The 26,199-nt window shown below is 42.1% G+C and overlaps 1 protein-coding gene across 6 annotated transcripts in view; it reads right to left on the reverse strand.

Annotated features, from left to right (window-relative positions):
• The window catches only part of CNTN5 (contactin 5), a 1,008,853-nt gene that overhangs the window by 257,699 nt on the left and 724,955 nt on the right, over positions 1–26,199 (reverse strand). For all 6 annotated transcript variants that reach the window (XM_008178633.4, XM_008178637.4, XM_008178631.4 and 3 more), the window contains one exon: positions 3,881–4,084. In XM_008178633.4, the coding sequence (XP_008176855.2) occupies positions 3,881–4,084 (204 nt within the window). The remainder of the gene's footprint in view (positions 1–3,880; positions 4,085–26,199) is intronic.

A 26,199-nucleotide genomic window follows, 5' to 3' on the forward strand; every position in this document is an offset into this window, starting at 1 on the left:
TCTCGCCCGGTACCCTGAGGAGGGCTGGCCAAGCCTGCCCCGTGCCAGGTACCCCGAGGAGGAGCCGAGCCTGCCCTTCACTACCTACCCAGAGGAGCCAATGCTGGTGGAAAGCACCGACGACACTAAGACGGCCCAAGTGCCATATGAGGGGGAGTGTGGAAGTAGCCTGGGGGCAGCCGACCCCAGTCTGGCTGCTGCACTGCCAGAGCCGATGTCAGTGTGTTGCGGCCAGGATCCCCACTGACAGCAGAGAGTTTCCGTCGCTGCTAGGGCCCCGGGCTGGGATGCAGTGGAGTGGGAGGGCCTGCGTCCCCCCTGCCACCCACTCCTTGGGTGGCAGACTCCCTCTTTTTCCCTGGCCTAAAAAGGCTGGGACCTGCTACAAACTGACCCAGCCTCTGCTTAAGGGCCTGGGCCTCTGATTGACTATTTGATTACTGCCCCGCCTGACTTAGGGCCTGGGCTGCTATAGACTTTGCCTCAGCCCTTGCTTAAGGGCCTGGGTTTCGGACCTCTTGGCTCAGCCCCTGCTTATGGGCCTGAGCCCCTAACTGTGGGTCTGTGGTCCCCGACTGCCGCCGGACCAGAGCAAGACGGTGGGATACCCCACAGCCCCTCTGAGGGCCGAACCTCGGCCCAAAACTACTACAGGGCCTGTCAACAGCCACCAGATATAATTGTGGTGCACCTTGGGGTAAACAATTTGGAAATGCTAAAAGGGGTGGAACTAATACTCAGAGCATGGAGGGACTCGGGACTGATCCTTGAACTTTTTCCAGGAGTTAACATTGTTTGGTCAGACATGCTTCAGCACAGGGTCTGGCGCCGCATGGTGGACAAGGCAAGGAGGTATGTGCGCAGGGAGGTGGCCAAATTCCATGGGATCATAGGGGCAGTAATTTCACATCCTGGCATAATATAGGGGCAGCAGAGTTGTTTCGGGAGGATGGGGTTCACCTGTCTGACTTAGGTGCTGTCATGTTTTTTAACTGATATAAAAGGAGATTAGGAGATGTCTGGGAACCCGACTGGGTGTGGGGAGGAGGCAGCCAAGCTAATTGCTGGCACCTCCTTGTGGCGGATGTCCAGCTCAGGTATTCCATAGGAAAAGTATACAGTGACTGGATAAATGGCTTGGAAAAGGACTTAAAAAAAGGTGTTCATTAAAGCAACAAATGGGGGGCAGTTGGGTATGCCTATGATTGGTATGGCAGGGAGCCAACCCCTCATTCTTATAGCCAACCTTAACCCTCCTAGGAGTGGGGGTTGGATGGTAAGGTCCTGGCAATGGAGTTGCTGGAGGGACCTGGATGGAAAAAGAGGGGGAACTGGTAAAAGTCCCCCAGGTAATTATGGAATAAACATCAGATTACCTGCACTGTACACTGTTATCTGCCGGGTAGTCCCAGACATATAATAATAAAGTTGCAGCCTGATTAAACCCATGTCAAATGTCTCCTGTCCTTCTTTTGGCATAGCCAGACAAAATGTTTTGTCAGAAAATTCCTAACCAGCTCTAAGTACAATAAATGGACTCTGCACTGAGACACCTGCACAACCAGGCAAGAATTTCTGGCAATTTTTTTAGCACAGTCCATTGTAGCAAACAAGTTTCTTCACAAAATCTAAATAGATGCAAAACAAGACATGGATGCCTAGTAGTGATGCAGCATGTGTATGTAAAATGGTAATGGAGAATTTGTTTAGGAGAAATTCATATCTGTTCAGAGACCCCCTCAATACTGCAGCAAAGTTCAGAAGCTCAGGTAATAAAAGATCTGTGTCAGCCAGCCATGAATTCAAAGTTGCTTGAGGCTGTTATATATTGCATACTTGACATTTAAGAATATTCATGTATTTTTCCTTCATGAATTTGGGGTTTTTGCTTGACAATGATGATTATTCCCTTTATCCTGGTTTCCCTACTCCACTTTAGGTTGTACTGAATATCCCCTAATCGTGCACCCAATACTGTAACACAGCTGATGATTCACATGCTTAATTTCTGTATCTTGCATATGCAGATAGGTAGGGATAGACGTGTGTGTGAGTGAGTGAGAGAGAAAGAGATTACATTGTGAATTTTAAAAAAATGGTGCAATAAAATCCTGTCTTCATGACAAGTGCTTCCTTTTTAATCTATTTAAAGTTAGCATTTTTTTTTCATTTACAAAGGTTTAATACTTAAAAGATCAGATTTTCTGGGTTAACGATTTGAAGTTCACCTAAATAATTATTGGTACCACATAAAACCAAATTAAAATAACAGGCCATGCAACAAAGTATGTAACTTTTTGTTATGTAAACATGGAAAGTTTCAACTGAGTTATATTGAAAAGATCAACTTTATTCCATTCTAAATTGTATTTTTTTTTAGTTACTATATTAAATCAAGTCATCTTTCTTAAAGCCCACTCTTTGTAATGGCCGTACAGTACAAAGAGGTTTTTTAGTGTAAGACATAGTGAGTCCCCACCATGCATTGTATTTTATGACTTGCTTCAAAATGCTTATTTGTGTGTGTACATGTGGGCATGAATCAAAGTGTGGTTAGCTGCTCAAATGCATTCCTGAAGAATTAGAAAGCAGACTGAAATGTAGGATGTCTTAGAAGGAAGACTATGCTGACAATTTATTTATATATGTTATTTCTGCTTCATTTAAAATAAAATACGCTAGGTCAGATTGCATTTTGATTATTTTAAAATAATAAAATAAAAACATAATATTGCTATAATAAATGTTGAATATTTAACTCCAAAACAGCTAAAAACATACTATAGATTTTAGGTCAATCTCTAAAATATATACAACTCTTTCGAGAATACAAAAGAGCCATCATTTATAAAAGAATGTGACTTACTTTCACAATTTCTTTTCCTTCTATTTTATTTAGAGTGATATTGCCATACAAGGCATAGAACTGGAACCTGACTTCTCCAAATTTACAGATATAGGGGTAAAATTTTCAAAAGTGCCTAAATGACTTCAGAAATCAAGTCCCATTTTCTAAAATGCCTTAGGCATTTAGGACCAGAATGATGCCTAACGATGCAGATAGGCGACTCCTGGGAATTTCAAAATGGACTAAGGCTTTGTCTACACTAGCACTTTTGTCAGCAAAACTTTTGTCAGTTGGGGTGTGGAAAAAACAAAACAAAAAAAAAATCACCACACACACCGACCAAGAAGTTTCACCACCAAAAATGCTGGTGTGGACAGCACTATGTCGGCAGGACGAGCTACCACTGCTCGTTAGGGGTGGTTTAATTATTCCAGTGGGAGAGCTCCCTCCCACCAGCATAGAGCGGCTACACAGGAGACCTTACAGTGACATAGCTGCAGCGATACATCTGTGCCACTGTAAGGTCTGTAGTGTAGACATAGCCTAAATGTCTAACTCCCATTAAAATAAATGGGAGTTAAATGACTAGGTGCTTTTGAAAATGCCACTAAGCACTTGTCTTAATCTTTAACTGCCTAAATACCTTGTAAAAACTGGTCCTTAAATATCCTAAGTCCTACTGACTTTCAATGAGACTTAGACTCCTAAGTCATTTAGCAACTTTTTAAGATTTTACTGATAGACAATTATTTTCAAGAAAGACACCTAAATAAGTGACACCCCATTGAGAGATGTTGGATGCTCAGCACCTCTGAAAATTAGGTACTTAGCTGCCCAAATACGGATAATGGTGTCCAAATTTAGGCACCCAGGCTATAACATAAGGGCCACCCCGCTTTTTGTTTACTGAAGTAAATGCATGCCTATATATTGAACACAAATCATCTATGTTTTATTCTGTGTTTCCGTGCAGCCCAAGATATTTTCATTTTCACATTTTTTGCTGCAATGGAGTGGGAATGTCTTACTTACCATCATTTCGCAGGGTGAGTGGCGTTGGAGGACTTAGAACTCTGGCATTTGTCACTGTGTTTTTTACTAGGCAGATATAGCTGCCAACATCAGATGTTTGCACCTTGGAGATGTAGAGATTTCCTGTCTCCTGAGAGATAAAGCGTCGGCTATCTTCTGCCACGAAAGATGGGAATTCGTTAAATACCCAACTGTAGATGATCTCTGAAAAAAAACACAAAAATAGAGCTATGGTTATGGAAAAATACAGTGAGTGTTAGGAATGAACAAACTCTGAATGTTTGTTTTGGATAATTCCACAAAATCTGGAACTGAAGCTTTTTTAAACCTCAAACATGGAACTCTTAAGACCTTTTTCGCTAAGATTTTTGCTAAATCCTGGTTTAGGAAATGACATCAAAGATGGCCAATAGTTTGACTGGAATCCCCTGTGAGATGTCTTCAGTTCACAGAGAGAAAAAACATTAAATTCCTCAACAGGGTCCACAAAAATTCAGAAAAAAATATCACATTGGTCCCAGTCTGCATCCTATTAGTCAAGCTAGAACTAATACAAGAATATTCATTCCTTCATTCGAATTTTTAGTAAACTACAGCAAAAGAGCTCACAGGGTTGGCTGAAATTTTTCCATGGAAACTGTTTTTTGACTAAACTATTTTGTGTGTGTGAAAAATGTCTGCTTTCCATGAAAACTTTCAATTTTGAATTAAAAAAAGCAAACAAAACTGGAAATATTTTGACTGAAAACCAAAATATTTCCATTCGAATATGCTGCTGCAGTGCTTCATGCGAGATGTAATTTGGTCACCCCATTCTCCTATTCTCCTTTGTAGTTCGGGCTCACTGACTGGAGCATATCTCCCTGGAACACTATGGCCAGGGACTCCCTCTGATGCACTGATTCCCTCCTCCAAGAGAAGTGAGCATTGTGCATCTTGGGAGAGGTAGTATTTCCATAAATCTCAGCCTATAGAGAATGGAAACATGAGGAACACAAACTATACACCTATGAGACATTGCAGCAGCATTTCCAAATCAAAATGTTTCTTTGGTAACTTTTGTTCCTGTTTTAATTTTAATGGAAAAAAACCAACATTTTCTGTACCCATTTTCCAATTCGGTCTACATCAAATTCTCTACAAGTCTGGCAAATATTATAAAAATACATTAATAGATAAGCATAATAATAAAAATAGTCTCTCTGCACAGTATTTACTATTGTCAGGGGTGAATGTATCATGAAATGGGGATTAAATCCTCTAAAACTTCAGGCTACCCCTGGAGAGACTTCCCCTAAAACCTTTCTCCCATTTCTTTCTCCTCTCTCTGGATTGACCTTTCCATTCCTCCCACACTTGAGTAACCTTCGCAAGACCCCAATGTCATGAAACCTTGACTCCTAATATACATTATGGTACACCACTATCTTGCAAGATTAGGAGCCAAACGTTGGTCCAGCCCACCCCAGCTGCCTTCAGGTGTGACCTGCACTTCTACTTGTTCTCCTGCCCCTGTTTTACTGCGGAATCTGGGAACCATTCCAACCATGAGGCTCAAATCCTAAGGGCACAAGAATCCTGCCTTGATCTGGCCCTATATAATTTGGTTCTTGGCAAAACCTGGCAGCTCAGCGGTTCCTGAAAATGATAAAGAAAAAGTGTTAATCAAATTTTAAGGGTAGGATTCTTAATCTTATCTTTTTATCCATCCCAAGAAAATATGTGATTTTCTCTTTAGACACCAAACAATCAGTTGTAGGGGGAAAATACATCAAGTGTTACAGGGATAATTTTTTTAAGGTTGCCAACCATCCAGGATTGTCCTGGAGTCACCAGGAATCAAAGATTAATCTTTAATTAAAGATTATGTCATGTGATGAAATCTCCAGGAATACATCCAACCAAAAAATTGGCAACCCTAGAATGTTTATAGATCTATATTGTGGTGATTCAGGGAATCTGTCTTTGTACAATTTACAAATTCTGATGGATACTGGGGATTCTATGTTTATTTGTGCCAGACTGCAAACTTTTTGAATGTGAAGCCTGTTTGCATTCTTATCTTTTTCCACCATATTGAGCTAAAACCCAGTGCTAGCAAAGTGCTAACTGTGCTAACAAAAGAGTGTAATTAAACTTTGATGGTCATCCATTCAAACAGAGCACACTTGGCCAAAGAGATAGCTATTGTGCTGTTTTCCAAGTCTGAACTCCGGGGGGGGGGGGAAGCAATAGGTCATCATTGGGTGGGGCAATCTGATCATTTTATCAGGGAGTCACATGGCAAGGGGGGACTCACAGAGACAAAGGAGGCTTTGGCAGCAAAGAGGAACAGAAGGGCATGCTATCAGCTATCATAGCAAAGGGTTGCATTTTAACAGCAGGACCAAACTCCTTGGGGAGAGAGAGAGAGAGAGAACATGTATATTTGCTTCCACTATCACCTGTTCCTGAAGAGGGGTATTGTAAATCCAGAGCACTCAAGGTTGGAGCTCTGGGAGAGGGTTAAGCTACAAGACAGTCTGGGGGTCAGCACCTGTCCAGAGGTTTTTGGGAGTTGGGCCGCAAGGTCCCATTTATGCAAAGAAGTAACAGACGGAGTGCCTGTGCCAGGAAGTGGGTCCGGATGGAGGAATTGGAGCTCTTGGTCCAGGAACTGAAACCGGATATCGTAGGAATAACGGAAACGTGGTGGAATGGCAGTCAAGACTGGAACACAGGTATGGAGGGGTATGCGCTGTTTAGGAAAGACCGGAACAAAGGTAAAGGTGGGGGGGTGGCCTTGTATGTCAATAGTGAAATAAACTGTAAAGAAATAATAGTGGATGGATTAGATAACACAGAGTCTGTCTGGGCAATACTCACACTGGGTAATAGGACTACTAGAGCCTCTCCGGGGATAGTGCTTGGAGTGTGCTATAGACCGCCGGGATCGACCCAGGATATGGATAAGGAACTATTTAATGTGTTTAGAGAAGTAATTACTAACAGAAACTGTGTAATTATGGGGGACTTTAACTTCCCGGATATAGATTGGGGAACAAACGCTAGTAGCAATAACAGGGCTCAGATGTTCCTAGAAGTGCTTGCTGATCAATTCCTCCATCAAGTGGTAACTGAACCGACGAGGGGGGAGGCCATTTTAGATTTGATTCTGGCAAGTAGTGAGGACCTTGTTGACGAAGTGGTAGTAGGGGACAATTTGGGCTCCAGTGATCATGAGCTAATTCGGTTTAAAATACATGGAAGGAGTAACAGAATTAAATCAAAGACTAGGGTTTATAATTTTAAAAAGGCCAATTTTAACAAACTAAGGGGACTGGTAAGGGAAGTGGACTGGGCAAACGTATTAATGGATTTAAAAGCGGAAGAAGCCTGGGATTACTTTAAGTTAAAGATGCATGAGCTGTCGGAGGCCTGTATTCCAAAAAAGGGAAAAAGATTACTAAGCAAGAGATTTAGACCGAGCTGGATGAGCGACCGACTCAAAGGGGCGATTAGGAAAAAACAGAAAGCGTATAAAGAATGGAAGAGGGGAGGGATCAGTAAGGAAATGTACCTAAGTGAAGTCAGAGAATGTAGAGATAGAGTGAGAAAGGCCAAAGGCCGTGTAGAGTTGGAACTAGCGAGGGGAATTAAAAGCAACAGTAAGAGGTTTTACAGCCACATAAATAAGAAGAGAGCAAAGAAAGAAGAAGTGGGACCTCTGAAGTCTATTGCCGGAGAGGAGATTAAAGACAATCTAGGCATGGCGCAATATCTTAATGAATATTTTGCATCGGTGTTTAATGAGGCCAATGAAGGTATTAGGGATACTAGCACCACTATAGAGGGGCATTCGGGATGGGAGATTACCGTATCCGAGATGGAAACAAAACTTGAACGCCTTAATGGGGCTAAGTCGGGAGGACCGGACGATCTACATCCGAGAATATTGAAGGAATTGGCGCGGGAAATAGCAGGCCCGTTAGCGATAATATTTAATGAATCTGTAAACTCGGGGGTGGTCCCATTAGACTGGAGAATAGCTAATGTGGTTCCTATTTTCAAGAAAGGGAAAAAAAGTGATCCGGGTAACTACAGGCCTGTTAGTCTAACATCTGTAGTGTGCAAGGTGTTAGAGAAAATTCTGAAAGAGAAACTAGTTGAGGACCTGGAGGGTAGTGGCAATTGCGATAAATTACAACATGGTTTTACGAAGGGCAGATCGTGCCAAACGAATCTGATCTCCTTCTTTGAGAAAGTAACGGATTTATTAGATAAGGGAAATGCGGTGGACCTAATATACCTGGATTTCAGTAAAGCGTTTGATACTGTACCCCATGAGGAATTATTGGTTAAACTGAAAAACATGGGGATCGATATGAAAATCCAGAAGTGGATAAGGAATTGGTTACTGGGGAGAAAGCAGCGGGTTGTATTAAAGGGTGAACTGTCGGGTTGGAGGGAGGTTACTAGTGGAGTGCCTCAAGGTTCGGTTTTGGGACCCATTTTATTTAATCTATTTATAACTGACCTCGGAACCGATTGCAGGAGTGGGCTGATAAAATTTGCAGATGATACGAAGGTGGGAGGCGTTGTAAATTCGGAGGAGGACAGGGATATCCTGCAGGGAGACTTGAATGAGCTTCTGAATTGGAGTATCAGAAATAAGATGAAATTTAATAGTGAAAAGTGTAAGGTGATGCATTTGGGGATGACTAATAACAATTTTAGTTACAAGATGGGGACGCATTGGTTAGAAGTAACGGAAGAGGAGAAGGACCTAGGGGTTCTTGTAGACCGCAGGATGACTATGAGTCGACAATGTGACGTGGCGGTGAAAAAAGCCAATGCGGTCTTGGGATGCATTAGGCGAGGTATATCTAGTAGGGATAAGGAGGTCCTGCTTCCGTTGTACAAGGCGCTGGTGAGACCTCATTTGGAGTACTGTGTGCAGTTCTGGTCTCCCATGTTTAAAAAAGATGAACTCAAACTGGAACAGGTGCAGAGAAGGGCCACTAAGATGATCAGAGGAATGGAAAAGCTGTCGTACGAAAGGAGACTAGAGGAGCTTGGGTTGTTTAGTCTGACAAAGCGAAGGCTGAGAGGGGATATGATTGCTATCTTTAAATATATTAGAGGGATTAATACAAGGGAGGGAGAAGAATTATTCCAGCTTAGTACTAACGTGGATACCAGAACGAATGGATACAAACTGGCCGTGGGGAAGTTCAGACTTGAAATTAGACGAAGGTTTCTGACCGTCAGAGGGGTGAAATATTGGAACGGCCTACCGAGGGAAACGGTGGGGGCGACGGACCTGTCTGGTTTTAAGATAAAGTTAGATAAGTTTATGGAGGGAATGGTTTAATGGTAAAACATAGTAGTCAAGGAAAGCCAAGCAATGGTGGGTAAATAGTATAATGGCTAACAGGGGTCGGGCTGGAGACTCTTGCCTATATGCTCGGGGTCTTACTGATCGCCACATTTGGGGTCGGGAAGGAATTTTCCTCCAGGGCAGATTGGCTGAGCCTCTGGAGGTTTTTCGCCTTCCTCCGCAGCATGGGGCAGGGATCTCTAGCAGGAGGGTCTCTGCCGATTGCAGTCACTAAAAACAGGACTGGGGACTTCAACAGCAGAGTCCAGGGAAGGGGTAGGGACGGTTTTATGGCCTGCAGCATGCAGGGGGTCAGACCAGATGATCATAATGGTCCCTTCTGACCTTAAAGTCTATGAGTCTATGAGAAGTGTGATAGGCAGGCCAAGGAAAGACAGTGCTGCAGCCTACTCAGATTAAGGGAAGCTTAAAAATCACACAGTCCCTGTGTGTGTGAGGCCAAAATACAGCAGCCAGGTGAGTGTCCAGCTGGGGGAGCTTTTACAGAGCCATCACACACACACACACACACACACACACACACATACATATACACACACACACACCGAGAGAGATTAAATAAAAGGGGTCCTGCATAAGTAAAATTCTCACTGAAGTCAAAGGGATTCTCACTCATTAAGTCTCTTCCACATTTGCTTTTGTATTCTGCCAGTTCTGACATAGAAGACATAAATCCTTCTCTATTTTTAATCCAAGGTATTTCTTTCCTCTCTTCCATTATATCATCTTCTCTTCCCACTTTTGATTATTCTTCCCTGCTGAACTTGACACAACCAATATCACTTCTACGGCATCTTCTTGCTGCCGTCTTTCTAATGACAATCTTGTCAGGATTGACTCTAAATACAGAAATGTCAAGGCTAGCTCAGTAATATAAAGTCACTGCCTCTGCTCCAAGATATAAACTGCTTCACTGGTACAGCGAGTTCCAGGCTTTCAGCCACAAATTGCCTGAGCTACTGTTTTCAGCCATAGCAGAAGTTGATTACTGACTTCATGCATGTATCAATCTATATCAAAATGTCCGTTGCCCATGGATGTATTAAGGAGGAGGTTGGAGAATGGGTAGGTCAAAAGGATTAGAAGAACTACCCTAAAATTTCAAAAGGTCTACATTTTCCTTGAGCCTTTCCTTCTAATGATAAGGAAGAAACTAGGTGTGGTGTTTAGATGTTGCTTGTAATTATTAGAACTGGGAGCTGTTGGGAGTCTGAAAGGACAGGAAACAGGAAGGAGGGGGGAGGAGTGGAGGAGGCTGATGGAAAGCTACCGAGGGTGCAGCAGCAGCTTGGTAAAGATAAAGTCCTGTTGAAGTCTGTTAGTACCTTGCTTGGTTACTACCACATTTTGGCGACGAGGATGGATCCTTCTGCCCCTGAACCCATTTGCACCTTTTCTACAAAGCCCAGGTGAGCCTCCAATTGCTTTTACTGCCTGGATCCATATGTTTGAGACTTATCTGCTTGCAATCAGTGCTACAGAGATTTCTGAAGTAAGAAAGCGTGCTCTGCTAATCCACTGTCTTGGAGCAGAAGGGCAGCATATATTTTACACTTTTCCCCTTGCAGACGATAGATATGAGACTGCACTCACTGCATTAAAGAAGTTTTTGTGCAAAAAGTGAATGTAGTAGCTAATCGCTACAGATTTCGCTAACGTGAGTAGAAACCAGGGGAGACTATAATGCAGTATATTGCTTCCCTGAGGAGTCTGATTGTAACTTGTGGACTTTGGGAATATGGCAGATGAGATGATTAGAGACCAGCTCATTGAGAAAACAACCATGCTTCGAGTAAGAGAATGTTTACTTCTACGCCTGGTCTACACTAACCTCCCAATTCAAACTAAGGTACGCAACTTCAGCTACGTGAATAACATAGCTGAAGTCGACATACCTTAGTTCGAACTTACCGTGGTCCAGACACGGCAGGCAGGCTCCCCCGTCGACTCCGCGCACTCCTCTCGCAGAGCAGGATTACCGGAATCGATGGCGAGCACTTTGGGTTCGATTTATCGCATCCAGACAAGATGCGATAAATCGAACCCAGAAGTTCGATTGCCTGCCGCCGAACCAGCGCGTAAGTATGGACAAGCCCCTAGAACAGTGGTTCCCAAACTGGGGTTCGTGAACCCCTGGGGGTTCGCGAAATGTTACAGGGGGTTCTCAGGAAAAAAATCCCTAATGGTGGACATAGTTGTCCCTAGGGACCCTGGGCAGCACGGGGCCAGCAGCTTGGAGCCCCTGGACTTCCAAGAGCTAAGCAGATCAAAGCAAGCATATCTATCACGCTGAGGAGATTTAAACTTCAAGACTCCTTATAAGAAATGGAAAGGGAGGTAGGTATTTTTTGCTGTTTTTAAAATTAAATAGGCAGCTAGTATTGTTTTTAAAATTATTATGAAGAACACGTTTAAGCTTTGTTGTAATGTGCGTTGTTTGCCTGGACTACTCAAGACCTGAATGCTTGTGTAGGAGGAACTCTGAGTTGGTTTCTTAAATACCTTCATGCTGTTTCACATCTGATACTCCTTGATGAAACATAGGAGCCTTGTCTTATAACAGGCTTATTCAAAGTGATACAAGCTACGAAAATGAGATCTTGGAAGAGTGTTGCCGTTTTCATAATGTAATAAAAATACTGTAATGATAAATAATTAATAATAAATAGTGTGTAATAATCATGTCATAAAAACAAATGTTATATTTCCAAGATCACTGCTTTTATAATTTATACTCCGGTAAAGGAGAAAATCCCTGGAAATATTCATTTTTAGGAGGGGGCTTGCGAGACTTGACATTTTAGTGAAAGGGGTTCACGGGTTGTTGAAGTTTGGGAACCACTGCCTTAGAACCACAACTTACACTAGAAAAAGCAATAACCAATGCTATTCAGATTGAGTCAGCTACAGCTGAAGCCAAAATAATGAGCATGGATACAGGAGGCACAGTCCAGATTGTGATTCCTTTGCAGAAAAGTTCACTATCGCTGCAGACAAACAATTACAAGAGTAAAACTAATGAAAAACCACCAAATCAGCAAATTCAACATACAGTAAAAGCATGCTTTTTCTGTGAATCCCCACAACACCTTGTAAGCCACACAGGATGTCCGGCAAAAGTAGCTCAGTGCAATCATTGCAAAAAGATTGGGCATTTTGCTAAAGTATGTCGGAGCAGCCAGTTCAATAAACAGGTGCATACACTTTAAAAATAAAGTCCTGTTGAAGTTTGTTAGTACCTTGCTTGTGTCGTAGAAATTCCTGTCCGTTCCAGCTGAGGAATAAGGAGAGACAGACACAGCTAATCAAGCAAGGAGCCCCGGGAGGGGCGATCCATTTATTTCAATTGCAATTGGGTTCGAGCTCATAAGTCAGCAAGAACAAAGAAAACACTTAAACCAAAGCATTATATGCAGTTGACTATGATAATCTATCGCTCTATGATTGGCCAAAATTTGCTATCATACCATACATAATTAGCAAGCTACATGTATCTGCCCCTCTTATGACCTCTTATTGTTCATCTGCTTGTGCCCCCCCTTGCGTTATTTTGCAAACCAAGCAGTTAGTTATTTACAGGACGCAGGCACAGAAAATTCCATTGTCTGCAGGGTTGGAGTTTGGCTACATTTCCTCTCGAAGGAACTTCCTGAGTTAAGACTATGCATAGCTGACGCTGCATATCTCCCTTCTACTTTCTCCCATGTGTACGTGACAAATTTGCCCCCTGGCAGTTAAGTAGAATAATTTTATTTCAATTTGTTACTACAACCCTAGGATAGCTATGAATCCCATACACTGTTCTGCTGTGCCAGAAGTGTGAGATGTATTACTTTATCAGCCAAATGTATACCATTGCCAGGTATGCACTACTGAATCCAACTATGTGGAGAAACCCCACCTATTAGGTAGGATGGCTCCATATGCTAGAGAAAAGGGAATCATGGTCTCCCTAGAAATGGAAAAACAGGACAGCCAATCAACCAAATAGAGGTGTAGGACATTTTGGAATAAAGCTTGAAGAAGGGCAACGCAGCCATAGAGTAAGCTGGAAATTATGATGTTGAGATGAAGGTCAAAATGTGAATTGTTGGAGCCTCTCATCACACAATAGACAAGGGACTGGGAGGGGACGAGTGGTCGGTGTGAATAGTATTACTTTGCAAACCTAGACCTGGAGACACACATTGCAGATCCTTTTTCTTTTTTTTGTAAAACTCCACTTGCCAATGGATGCCTATGATGTCAAACATTTGACAATATACACTAAAACTTATGATACCAACAAGATATGAAATGGACCCAGAGTATGCCAAAAGTGGTATACTTTATTTTCTTGATATATACATAGTACATTAAAAATGTTAAAGTAATTTAGGTTGCAAAGTCAAAGTCATGCACATGAAAGGTTGGGATCCTTGGACAGACTACCTCTCCCAAGATGCACAGTGGTTACCTCTCCTGAAGAAGGGAAACAGTGCATCACAGTATCATCTGCTTAATGGCCCAATTAGCCTCTTAGTTCTCCTCAACCCATCAATTAGGCACAGTTCTTCTTAATGAGGTCTGCTCTGGTGTAATTAGAGTTGCAGTGACCAGAGTGCTGCCTGTATAATCTTAATTTTGTGTCCTTGTATGTGTATGCACTAAAAAGGCAGAGGTCCTGGGGAAAAAATAGCAAGTGATCATGTAATTAAAGATGGTATCAGCATACATATGCACAAAGGGTCAGAATTAAATTTGCACAGGTAGCCACAGATCTGGATTTTCTAACTTTTGATTGTTCGACTTTGCAACCGTAACACTTCTTTATCCTTGTTTTTTTGTATGTAATTTACTAGATCTTTTTTTTTTAAAAAGTAAAACCAAATTTTGTTGCATGCAACTGTAACAAGCCCACCATCATGAATCATCAGCGGGGTGCAGACTCTAAGCCTTTAATACTAGGGTTACCATATTCAAACATTTAAAAAAAGAGGACACTCCATGAGGCCCCGGTCCTGTCCCTGGCCCTGCCCCAACTCCGCCCCTTCCCCACCCCGACCCCGCCCCAACCCCACCCCTTCTCCGCCCCCATTCCAACCCCTTCCCCAAAGTCCCTGCCCCAACTCTGCCCCCTCCTCTGAGCACCCCGCATTCTCCCTCCTCCCTCCCGCTCTGATCTTGGTTGGGGGTTGCTAAGTGCTTCCCTGCTCCCCACTCGCCCCGCAGCCTCTATGCCCTTGCCTACCCTGCTCCTCCTCACCCTGCAGCTTCTGGACCCCCCCCCCCCGCCCCTGCAGCCTCTGCACCCCCCCCCACCCCTGCAACCTCTGTGCCCCCTGCTCCCCACTCACCCTGCAGCCTCTGCGTCCCCTGCCTGCCCTGCCCCTGCAGCCTCTACACACCCCCACCCCGCCGCCTGCCCTGCTCCCCCCGCTCACCCGGTAGAGGGAGAAATGCAGGCTCCACGTGGAATCAAACACTGCCGCTGCTCTGTGGGGGAGGAGGGAGCGGGGGAAGGGGAGGGACTCTGGCTGCTAGAGACCCTAGTGGCTGCGAGCGGCTTTCAATCAGGCCAGGCGTCCAATCATCCTCGCTGCACTCCGCAGGAGGGGAAGGGGGAAATCCCGGACATTTCTACTTGATTAGAAATCTCCCCCCGGACGGCCATTTAACGCTGAAAAAGCCAGACATGTCCAGGGAAACCCGGACGGATGGTAACCCTATTTAATACTCCAGCCCAGAATTCTACCACCTGAAACATATAACAGCAAGAGCCGACCGTTATCCAGAGAGGGAAAATGGGCTGAACACACTGGTTTTTCACTTAAAACCCTTATTCATCTCTAATTGTAGTTCTTAGGGGCTATATAGGACTCTGAGGGACCTTAGATTCAGAGAGAGCTGTCAGAATGTTCAGAAATTCCTGCCTCTTGCAATATGTCTCAGGGAATATACTAATCAACCCAAAATATTTCTCTCTGAAAATTTCATTGCCACATGTCGCTATGATGCCTTTTCTGATTCCAGTGATTCATGACAACATAAAAAGCCATAAACTGATGATGAAACATTCAGTTTCAAGGAAAATACACAAGTTTTAATTGAAAACACCTGTTACCAATTCAAATGGAAAACAATCAGTCTCAGCTAACTGTTACGGGTTAAAGGCAATTCATACCAACTGTAAAGTAGCCATCACTATGGCTCACTGTCTACTCACATAGAACAGAATCTACTTAATCAGCACCCTGACAGCAAACCCACTTAATTATTAATTTATTAATTAGAGTGCTTGCCAGGGAACAGATTCAAGACAATCCATTTCAGTGACTTTAAGCAAATGGAACATTTAGACATTTGACTTACTGGACATGCCTGGCATTGTGTCTGTAAGGACTTTTTGAGTATGTCACTTGTAAAATGATGTCTGTTAGCAAAAAGAAAAAAGAGTGATGTGTAAGCTGATAAGGGAACACAATAAAATAATTTCCTTTGAGCCTTTATCTAAATCTGAAACCAGTTAGGCTAGAGCACTTCTGACACTTCTGCATTCCAGCTAGGAAACAAAAGCACCAAACTAGACAGTGTTAGGTTTGCATGTTTTCTTCTCACAAAGGTGTATTCCCACGAACATCAGTGTAGTTATTCCCGATTTACACCAACATAAGGGAAACTCTGGGACCACCCATTTCAAATACTCAAGGTATTTGAGCTTTCAGGTGCTTATCCAAATTGACTTGAATTTTTAACCGGTCATGGATACATTTCCCACTGTAATGCTCTTTGTGAACTCTATGAAGCTCCTCTTTTTTATTATGGCTGGTAAATGAGGCAAACAACTTCTTAGTATAGTTTCAAATGTTCTGATGGTTTGGTGCATACAACTTAGTGACATTAGATGATATGGACTAAGCTCTGGAAAACTGAATTTCCACTGTAGGCTTTGGCAAAAGACTCAACATACACATATGTGCTTCTGTACAGGAAAACTCTGTAGTACACTCAGGATCTGGGGAACTGGGACTGAGTCCTGGGCAACAACAGCTAAGCCAGTCCTCTAGTCACTCCAACTCTAATTAATTACTCTAGACCAGACCTAGTTAAGAAAAACTGTACCTAATTGATGGGCTGAGGAGAACTAAGGGTTAGGGTTAGGGCCATTAAGGCCATTAGGCAGATGATACAAAAAGAACAGGAATGACATGGGAAATGGACAAAGTAGAAAGACAGAGATTGTTCTTGCCTCAGAAGCTGAGTGCTCCCTAGAACTGAAGGGGTGAAGCTATTGAGTGTATAGGGGTGGTGAAAACCAACATTGTAAATAAACTACACTGGGTGTTTTACCAGCAAAAAAAGGTCTCTGAGCTATCTGTGGACCTGAGCAGAGGCAAGAGCAGGTGGGCCCTGCCACACAAACCAACAGTTTTAAGCTGACAGAACTAAATGGTCTTGCAGAAGTGATTTTACAAAAGGGTCTTAGGAGGACTACTGCAATTATCGGGAAATGGGTAATCACATTGACATTGATCCATTGGACAAATCTCCCAGATTTCTAAATTTGCAGTCATGGTAGGATGGCTGGAAGATAAAGCAATGGCCTTCAAATCCTGGAACCCTAGCTTGATGCCAGTTTGCAAGCCCACAGAAATTAAAATTTAGGATTCTTTTTTAACCTCGTGACTACTGCTCAAAGTTTCTTGTATGTCCAAGTAGAACATACCTGTTTTCCTGAATGTACTAGTATAACCTATCACTGCAGTGATTTCAATGAAATGTTAAAAGATTACAGTAGCCAACAAAGAGGGTGGGGGAGAATCAGTAGCTACAGCATTACATTAAAAAAAAAAGTTATAGGTTACTTTGTAGGTGTGACTTTTTATTTAAAACATAGGCCCACTAACATGCTCTTAAAATATTAACCAGGAAAAGATTTATGTTTTACCCAGCACCACAATCCTCATCCCTAGATCTAATTCTTCTGTATGGATACCTCACCCAGAATATTTTCACTTATTTCCCACTATAACAAGAAAAGAAAGAAATTAGAAAGAATGCAAAAATCAGCTAAGATAGTAGAAGGCTTGGCAAGTATGAGAAAAGTTTAAAGGAACTTTAGTTACACTGTTTTGAGAGAAAAGAAAGGGATATCCAATAGCTCTATAAAATTACTGGAGAGGAAATAATACAAGAACTGGGAAGATTTTTTTTGAGCCTGCCCAAGAATACATTATAAGTAATAATGACCTTTCACTAAGAAAGGGCAAGTTTACATTAAGCAATTACATCTTAATAAGCAATTTAACAATGGAAAAGCTTGCCAAGAGAGACTGAAACACCATCCAATGGAAATTGTCAAGAAAAGATGGATAACACAATCAGTGGAATAGCATAAGGGATAAAATACACAAATAATATTACCTTCCTATTATGTAGTTATTTGTGTCAGTAAATCTCAAAGTACTTTATAAAGGAGGATCATCCCCCTTGTACACATGGATAAATTGAGGCATAGAAACATGTAACAACTAGCAAGTCAAAGCCAAGAACAGAAGCTCAATCCTAAACCACTGGGTGATCCATTAGGCCTGCATGCCTCCCCTTAGATGAAGGGGTTGAACTGTGTGACCTATGACATCCCTTTGTCCCTATTTATTAACACTACCATCTGCCACTTTCTCTCAGTTAATATCTTTTGTATGCCACTGGCAATGGTACAGTAGGACATACCTCAGAAAAATGTTGGTTTTCGAAGCTACTGTATGCTGCTCTTCACAAAACCTGTGTCTGCATTAGGAAAACTGGGACCTGTATTCACCACCAGTGTGATTGCTCCTTTGGTAGCAATGGTGAAAGCTGTGGGGTAGGCAAAATGACCTCCGGCTTTTTTTTTTTTTTAAACACCCTGTCATCCAACACTGCTCTGCAGCTCCACTAGTTGGAACAACATCAAAAGCAGTAAGGTAAACATAGGGTTACCATATTTCAACAAGCAAAAAAGAGGACGGGAGGAGCCCCGCCCTAGCCCCGCCCCTGCCCCTCCCACTTCCCGCCCCCCCAGAACTCCCAACCCTCCCCCCGTTCCTTGTCCCCTGACTGCCCCCTCCTGGGACCCCTGCCCCTAACTGCCCCCCAGGACTCCACTCCCTATCTAAGCCTCCTTGCCTCTTGTCCCCTGACTGCCCCAACCCTTATCCACACCCCCACCCCCAGACAGACCCCTGGGACTCCCACGCCCCATCCAACCACTCCCCACCCCCTGACAGCCCCCCCCAGAACTCCCAACCCATCAAAACGCCTCTGCTCCTGTCCCCTGACTGCTCCAATCCCTCTCCCCACTCCTGCCCCCTGACAGCTCCCCCCCCAGAACTCCCAGCCCCCTACCCCCCCACTCCTTGTCCCCTGACTGCCCCCCTCCTGGGACCCCTGCTCCTAACTGCCCTCCAGAAACCCCACCCCCTACCTAAGACTCCCTGTTCCTTGTCCCCTAACTGCCCCCTCCTAAGACCCCCCCCAAACTGCCCCCCAGGACCCTACCCCCCTACCTGTACCCTGACTGCCCAAAAACTTTCTCCACTCCCCCCAAAAAGCCCCCCCCCCCGTTTCTTGACTGCCCCCTCCAGAACCTCCCTGCCCCTTCTCCTGCCCCCCTTACCCTGCTGCTCAGAACAGGGTGTTGGGCTCTGTGCGAGCCGGACACGTGGCTAAGCTCCCCAGCACACCAAAAACCCGGTTCCCCTGGCCCTGCACAATAAAACCCGGTCCCCGGTCCGGACCGGGTTGCAGGGGAGAGCTGCCCTTGTATCAGCACAAAGTGCTCTCGCTCCCGTTTTGCTACGCTGCATGGCAGAAACCGCTCCCAGTTGCAAAAGGGGAGGGCTGCACTTTGTGCTGAGACACTTGCTCAGAATGCAGGGCGGAGCTCCTCTCCAGCTGCTCCGGAGTCCAGCCCGGGACTTTCCTGCAGCCCTCCCAGCCGCTCGCTCTGCTGTGCCGGGGGAGGGGGGAAATCCCGGACATTGTGAGTGCTTTACAAATTCCCCCCCGGACGCTATTTTTAGCACAAAAAGGAGGGACATGTCCGGGTAAATCCGGACAAATGGTAACCCTAGTAAACAGGCCTCAGGCATTTTTAACACAAGGTCTAACCTAAATTAGAACAGGGTTAGATGACATGTTGGTAAAAATGCCTGAAACCTGCCTTATTCTGCAGCTTCCACTTTTGCTGGCTTTAAATTCCAGGTCCATATTTTCTTACAATAAACAAGGCCAAAAGTAATTTGCATCAGCTTTTATTCCTAACTTTCATTATATATCTGAGCGCTAGAGTTGTTACAGTGAATTGTTCTCTAAATTAGGACAAGCTTGTGGTCTGCTGTTAAAAGAAAGAAAGAGGGGGAAAGAGGGTAAGGAAGAGAAAACAATGTGAACGTCATTTTCTATTGTTTATCTTTTAGTATCAGACTGAATTTCAAACACATATGGGCATGAGCCCAAAACTTGGGATCTAAATATTTACCAGCTTTGAATAGGTTCAGAATCTAAACCTCACTGCTGGCTAAAAGCTAAATAAGCAAAACTACAATTCTGGATCTAAATACACCATCTCCTAAATTCATGAGTGTCCTAACTTCATGATTGGATGCAACTTCTGCATCTCAAGCCATATTTGTTTGACAAAACACAATACTAAGACTGGGTAAATGATATTCACATACTTCACTTTATTTATGTTTTCAGGAGGGAAGGGCAAGAAGTTTAGTTGAAATCAGAGGAAAGCTCTGAATGTTGCAATATGTAGAAGTGAAAATATATTAAGCTTTTTTTTTAATAGCCATCTATTTTATTTTTAATATGACATCTATATCAAACATGCAAAGATGATAGAGAGCACTGCCTTGAAATTACAGTCTACAGCCAACACAAAACAAACGTTTATGTAGATACAATTCATCAACACACACACACACACACAGGAGTACACAAAATAAAAAAGACAGAAAAATTATGAATTATAAAAGGCAGCTCTAAATTGGCATTCTCCAGGGATACAAGGCTGAAGCAGTTGTCTGCCAGTAAGTCCTGTTATTTACAAAGTTTTGGTGTTAATGTGATTAAGTCACCATGGTGACAGTAGAGCTGGCATTTCTTTTTATGAATGGCCAGCTTTGTTTACAGAAATCTCTCCCAGGAGCTCTGTATCTGTTTTCAGAAGGTCATTTGGCAAAGCTTTCAAAATGCCCCATTTATTTCCATGTTTTATCACGTTATTTAATGCATCATGTGAGTGAAAATCTGGGTCACTTAGTGATGAAGTAGTGAAAAGAGCAGATCTATCTTCTGCTAAGAAATTTCTGAGGTGAAATTTTGTTTACAATCATATCTTTAAATGATTTTAGTAGATCCATTTTCTCTCTGCTTCACAACAGTAATTCCTGACCTGTCACTATTTGACATCTTTCCCATAATGGATAATGCCTGAGATGTAACAAATCAGCATATTTGGTGCTGTAACATCATGTTTAGACTATCATCTTTCTGAGGAAGCAATTTTGGTTCTGTGACAATGTTAAAAACATAATGTTGTCAAGGTGGATCAGAAATAGATAAAATCAATCAATCGAGCTACCCACTCCTATGATTGGAAACACCTGAATATTCTCAGGTTTGTCTGATGGCTTTTCTCATGGGAAATTCTATTTTTACCATAGAAATCATTATATGGAGATATACACCTATCTCCTAGAACTGGAAGGGATCCTGAAAGGTCATTGAGTCCCGCCCCCTGCTTTCACTAGCAGGACCAAGTACTGATTTTGCCCCAGATTCCTAAGTGGCCCCCTCACGGATTGAACTCACAACCCTGGGTTTAAAAGAACAATGCTCAAACCACTGAGCTATCCCTCCCCCCAAATTTGGGCTATCCTTTGCTTTAATCCTTTAACTACATCAGGCGTATGATGCGGTAAATGTCATATACATGTGTAATAACTACTGAAAGTCACTTGCACATGGATCCTAAGCATGTAGTAAATATGATGTTTAAATTATCACTTTTCCATTCTGTAAAGGTAAAACATTCACATGCAACGCTAAATATATTTTCCAAAAGAACTATTATTTTACTGTGATTGAGCTTTTATACCAAAGACACAAAAAATACAATATCCTCTTAGTTGTGTCATCACATCTTGATGCACTGGCATATTCGGACATAACTCCTCAAACATCCAAATGGATGAATATATTCTTCTTCAAAACACATGGATTTTCCACTGATTACCACAATTCCACAAGATGGCAGTACCCGATGAACAAAGGGGACTGATCCCTGATAATGGCCAAAATCAGAAACAATCTGGGAGCTTTATCAATTCTGCAGCAGTTGTTTGTTTTTAGACATTCTCCATGGAGAGTGGCATTTACAATTTACAGGTGCAGACAATGTAATGAGGCTTTTCAGATGTTAACACTCCCTTAACATTCAACAATGAACAGTATTTAAGCAAAACAAACAAGCATAAAAGCAAGTAAGCATTGAAATCCTTATTTTACCCAAAGCCTAGTTTTAAACTCTAGCATCAAACTCTCTATTCAACCATGCCATGCACCAATCACAGACCAAGAATGCAATAAGCTACAGTCTTCAGCTACTGAGCACACTTCACATCCATGGAGTGGAAGGACTCCTATCAGCTAAGATGAATAATGACAGTAGGCCTTTCCCCTGTCCTCCCACTGTAATCCAATTAATATTTGGTGCATTTCTTTGTGCTACTATGGCTTATTACCAAACCTCATTAATCCTCCATGCAAATCTTTAATGAAGGCAATTTATTTGTTGCATCGCGATGCACCCACATAGAACCAACAGATATTGTCTATTTATCAACTAGCAATGAAATTGCTTCCTTTCTGCTCTGGGGGTTCTGTATCTATTGCTCACCTGCCTGAACAGAATTCCACCAAACATGTATTTGTCTTTGTTCAGGTTTAATTACTGTGATAAATCTTCAAACATTTGCTTTCCTGTAACCATTCACAAAGACATTAAGGTTTAGCAGATGACCTACGGAAGTTTTTCTCTCACCAGTTTCTATCAGTTTATGAAAGCTGGTGAACCGCGTTTTTCTATTTGGATTATGAAAACTGGTAGCTAATTAAGAACACTCAAATCCTGGAAACACTTGATCCCATGTGTAGAGTTGCTTCTACTAAGACTAAATAGAAAACAAGATTTCTGTTTCACACACACACAAAAAAACAAACAAACCCAGAGCTTCAACATTTGTTTTCATTCTGCATTGGAAGGAAAAACAGACCTTACCAAAAATTGCGGGGAGGGAGGAGAAATGAGAAAAAGAGAGACAGATACCCACTTCCGAATAGCCCAATGGTTAGGGTATTTGTGGGGGATATGGGAAACTCAGCTTCAAGTCTCTGTTCTGCCTGCATCACAGCAGGGACTTAAATCTGTCTCCCCCAAATCCCAGCTCAGTACCCTAATTGTCTTGCTGTTATGGGGTGGTCCATCCTGGCCCTGAGAAGCCCTGGTGAAATGTTCATCAAAACTGATGTTTCTGCAAAAAGCTTTGGTTGGCAGTTCAGCATTTTTGTGGAAAGATTCCTGACCAGCTCTACTTGCTTCCCATTCAAACATACTGACTTCGGAGGGACTACACATCATGGGTAGGTAAATGCATGAGAGTGTTGGCCCGAGTGGGTACTCGATTACTAAGACTGTATGTATGACTATGATTTTCATTTTTTTAAACTAAAAAAGTCATACTCATTGTAACACTTTTCTTTGGATCAAGATATGTTTAGATATGTCAAGAGATCTATAACAGCATGTAATTCAGAAACAAATACTTCATCAAATTTATAAAAAGCAACAGAGGATCCTGTGGCACCTTTAAGACTAACAGAAGTATTGGGAGCATAAGCTTTCGTGGGTAAGAACCTCACTTGCATCTGAAGAAGTGAGGTTCTTACCCACGAAAGCTTATGCTCCCAATACTTCTGTTAGTCTTAAAGGTGCCACAGGACCCTCTGTTGCTTTTTACAGATTCAGACTAACACGGCTACCCCTCCGATACTTGTCATCAAATTCAGACTACCACCATTTTCTATTTAGTGCTGTCTTTATATTCTTTGAAACTATTAATGGCAGTTATTTAATGTCTTTTAAATGGGAAAAATATTGTGTGCCATGAACTTTTCTTCTTGTTATACTAAAACATTATCACTGTTCATATTTTTTTCCTTTAAAATTTTTTTTGCTTTTGCTATAAGACCACCAACCTTAAATTACTAACTCTCTCTCAGGGGCACCAAAGAAGTTATTTAATGTTTGTAAAGTCCTCTGAAAAATATACATATCTGCATGAGTGCAAAGTATAATTATTAGTACCTGGCTTGAATGTTTCAGCACCCTGGCAAAACCTTCAGTATCAGATAACACATTTTTCTCATATCCTTTGCTTTTTTCCTTTCACTCATCACTTCTCTGTACCTCAACCTCTGCTTCTATACTTAACATTTCTGTGGTTTCAATTTCCCCATTTTCCTAGTCTCTCCGTTCCCCTTCCCACTCTGCTTCTTCATATTTTAGTCTCCTGCAGCGATGATCACAGTGAAAAGTCATACTCCACAGTCTTACATGTTGTATACCCAGCACAATGTTGTATCATATGGGAGCATAACACTTCAACCACCACAAAGGTGCCAGCAGATTGATATATTTCAATGGTGTAATGCTCAAAAGAGTGAGAAGCCTAAACATGAACTAAAAAGATAATGAAAACAGAGGCACAGACGACAGCCATGACAGGTTGAATTCCAGCACAAAAGACGCTGGATCATGCCTGAGAAATATCCAAATGCAAGAAACAACATCATGTAACCCTAGTACAATACCTAGCTCTTCTACAGCATTTTTCATCTTTAGATCTCAAAGTGAAATCAATATCAAATGGGGAAATTGAGAAACACAGAAGGAAGTGATTTGCTGAGGATCACACTGGAAGCCAGTGACTGAATGTGGAGCCTAATCCACTAGGCAATATTGCCCCCGTAAGTGCCCTAGAATGTGTTTCCATTTCCCTTGTTTCTATAACCACCAAAAGTATATGGCCTTCCACTCCTTGTGGAGCTGTATAGATGTACAACTAGGATGGTGGGATATTGTGAGTAGTCTCCCTTGCCCACATTTATATTCCCATTATAAATGTGATCCCCGAATCCTGAAGCAAAAATAGGACTATAAATCACTGTGCACAGTAGTAATGCTTATAACCAGGAAAATCCACAGCTGTTCAGGATGGAAAAGGCCTATTAGATCATCTTGTCCAATTCCTGTATGGTGTTTTTTTCTAGTTTTGAATAATTCAAACAATGAGGCTTCCTTCCACCACTTCCTTTTGAAGACAGTCATATGTGAGTATATGCACTGGACAATAATATGAAAGTAAATTTTAGGGCTCCAAAAGACAGTCTTTGAGTTTCCAAAAAAATGACAGTAGCTCTTTATAACAATTACTAAAGACATTTTAAAGACCCAGTGGGGTGGGAAGGAAGATACCTATCAAAAGTTAGTAATCTGCCTCACAATGCCAATATTGCTGTTCAGCCATATGTAATCAATAACATCACCAGCAGTATTTGACAGTGCAAAACCAGCCCTCATCTGATTTTACATATACATAATATACAGCTCTGTCCCTGTTATCAGTGTACATTGTGCTGAGCTACTGGAAACCCAGTGAAATGCTTCCATCCATCTTTCACTTGTCACATAACGGTTATTTAGAGATAATACATAGACTTCTGTTGTCTTACTTCCTGCCTAGGGCACTGTCTCATGATTATAATCTGTCCACTCAACCCTTTAGTAACAGCAGTCAAAGTGACACCTGATGTGTCACACTGTTTATATTTCACACAGAAAAAAAGAGATGCTTTGCCAACTCTTCTTTTTTTTTGGTTCTAAAAGAAACATTGATATTAATGTAATGCTAACCACAAGCCATTCTGTTCCCTCCTGGATTGAGCACTTGTGTAGCCTTGAGAACATTGATTCAGATTTTCAAGGCCAAACTCATTTTAGAGATGAAGGATGGGCTCATGGTGAAGTCACTATACTGGCTCTCTGGAGATGTGAGTTCAACTCTTGGCGCTGCTGGAGACTTCCTGTGTGACTTTTGGGCAGTCTCTTAATCTCTATATGGTATTGTAAAACAGTGATAATAGTTTTCTTCCTACCACTTGCCTGCATTGGGGCTGTAAACTGTCCAGGGCTGAGAGTATGATCTATTATGTGTGTGTGGAGCACAACAGACTTGGGTTCAAGTCCCTCTGCCACAGATTTACAGTGTCACCTTGAACAACTCACTAAGGCCAAGATTTTCAAAAGTGATCAGTGATTTTTTTAGATGGTGGGCGCTTGACAGTTTCTAAAAATTAGGTAGCTTAATGGAGTCTCAAACTGGGAACCACAAAACCGAGGCACCGAAAATTAGAGCTGCTCAGAATTTGTTTTTACCAAGATATATTTCCAATAAAATTTCAATTTGGAAAAAAAAAAAAAAAAAAAAAAAACCCTAAAAAACAGTGAACTGTTTTTTTTTTTTAATGTCAAAACATCCCATTATTGTCAGAATAAAAATGTCCAATTTTGGTCTCAAAATGATTTTTGAAAATGAAATTCACTATTTCATATCAAAATATTTCAAAGGGTAAAAAAGTTAAAATTGGAAAACAATGTTTTGATCAACCCCAAATTAATTGTTTTTGGAATTTTGTTTTATGAGAAATTTTGAAATTGTTTGTTATTGTTCAGTTTTGGAATAAAAAAATTGAAATTGCAGAATTTTTCACAAAACAGAAAATCTGCTTCTCATCTAGCTCCACCTAATATTACTTGTCAATTTTGAAAAAGTTGGCCTTAGTCTCTGTG

Source organism: Chrysemys picta, chromosome 1 (assembly GCF_011386835.1).
Source record: "Chrysemys picta bellii isolate R12L10 chromosome 1, ASM1138683v2, whole genome shotgun sequence".
NCBI lineage: Eukaryota > Metazoa > Chordata > Testudines > Emydidae > Chrysemys > Chrysemys picta.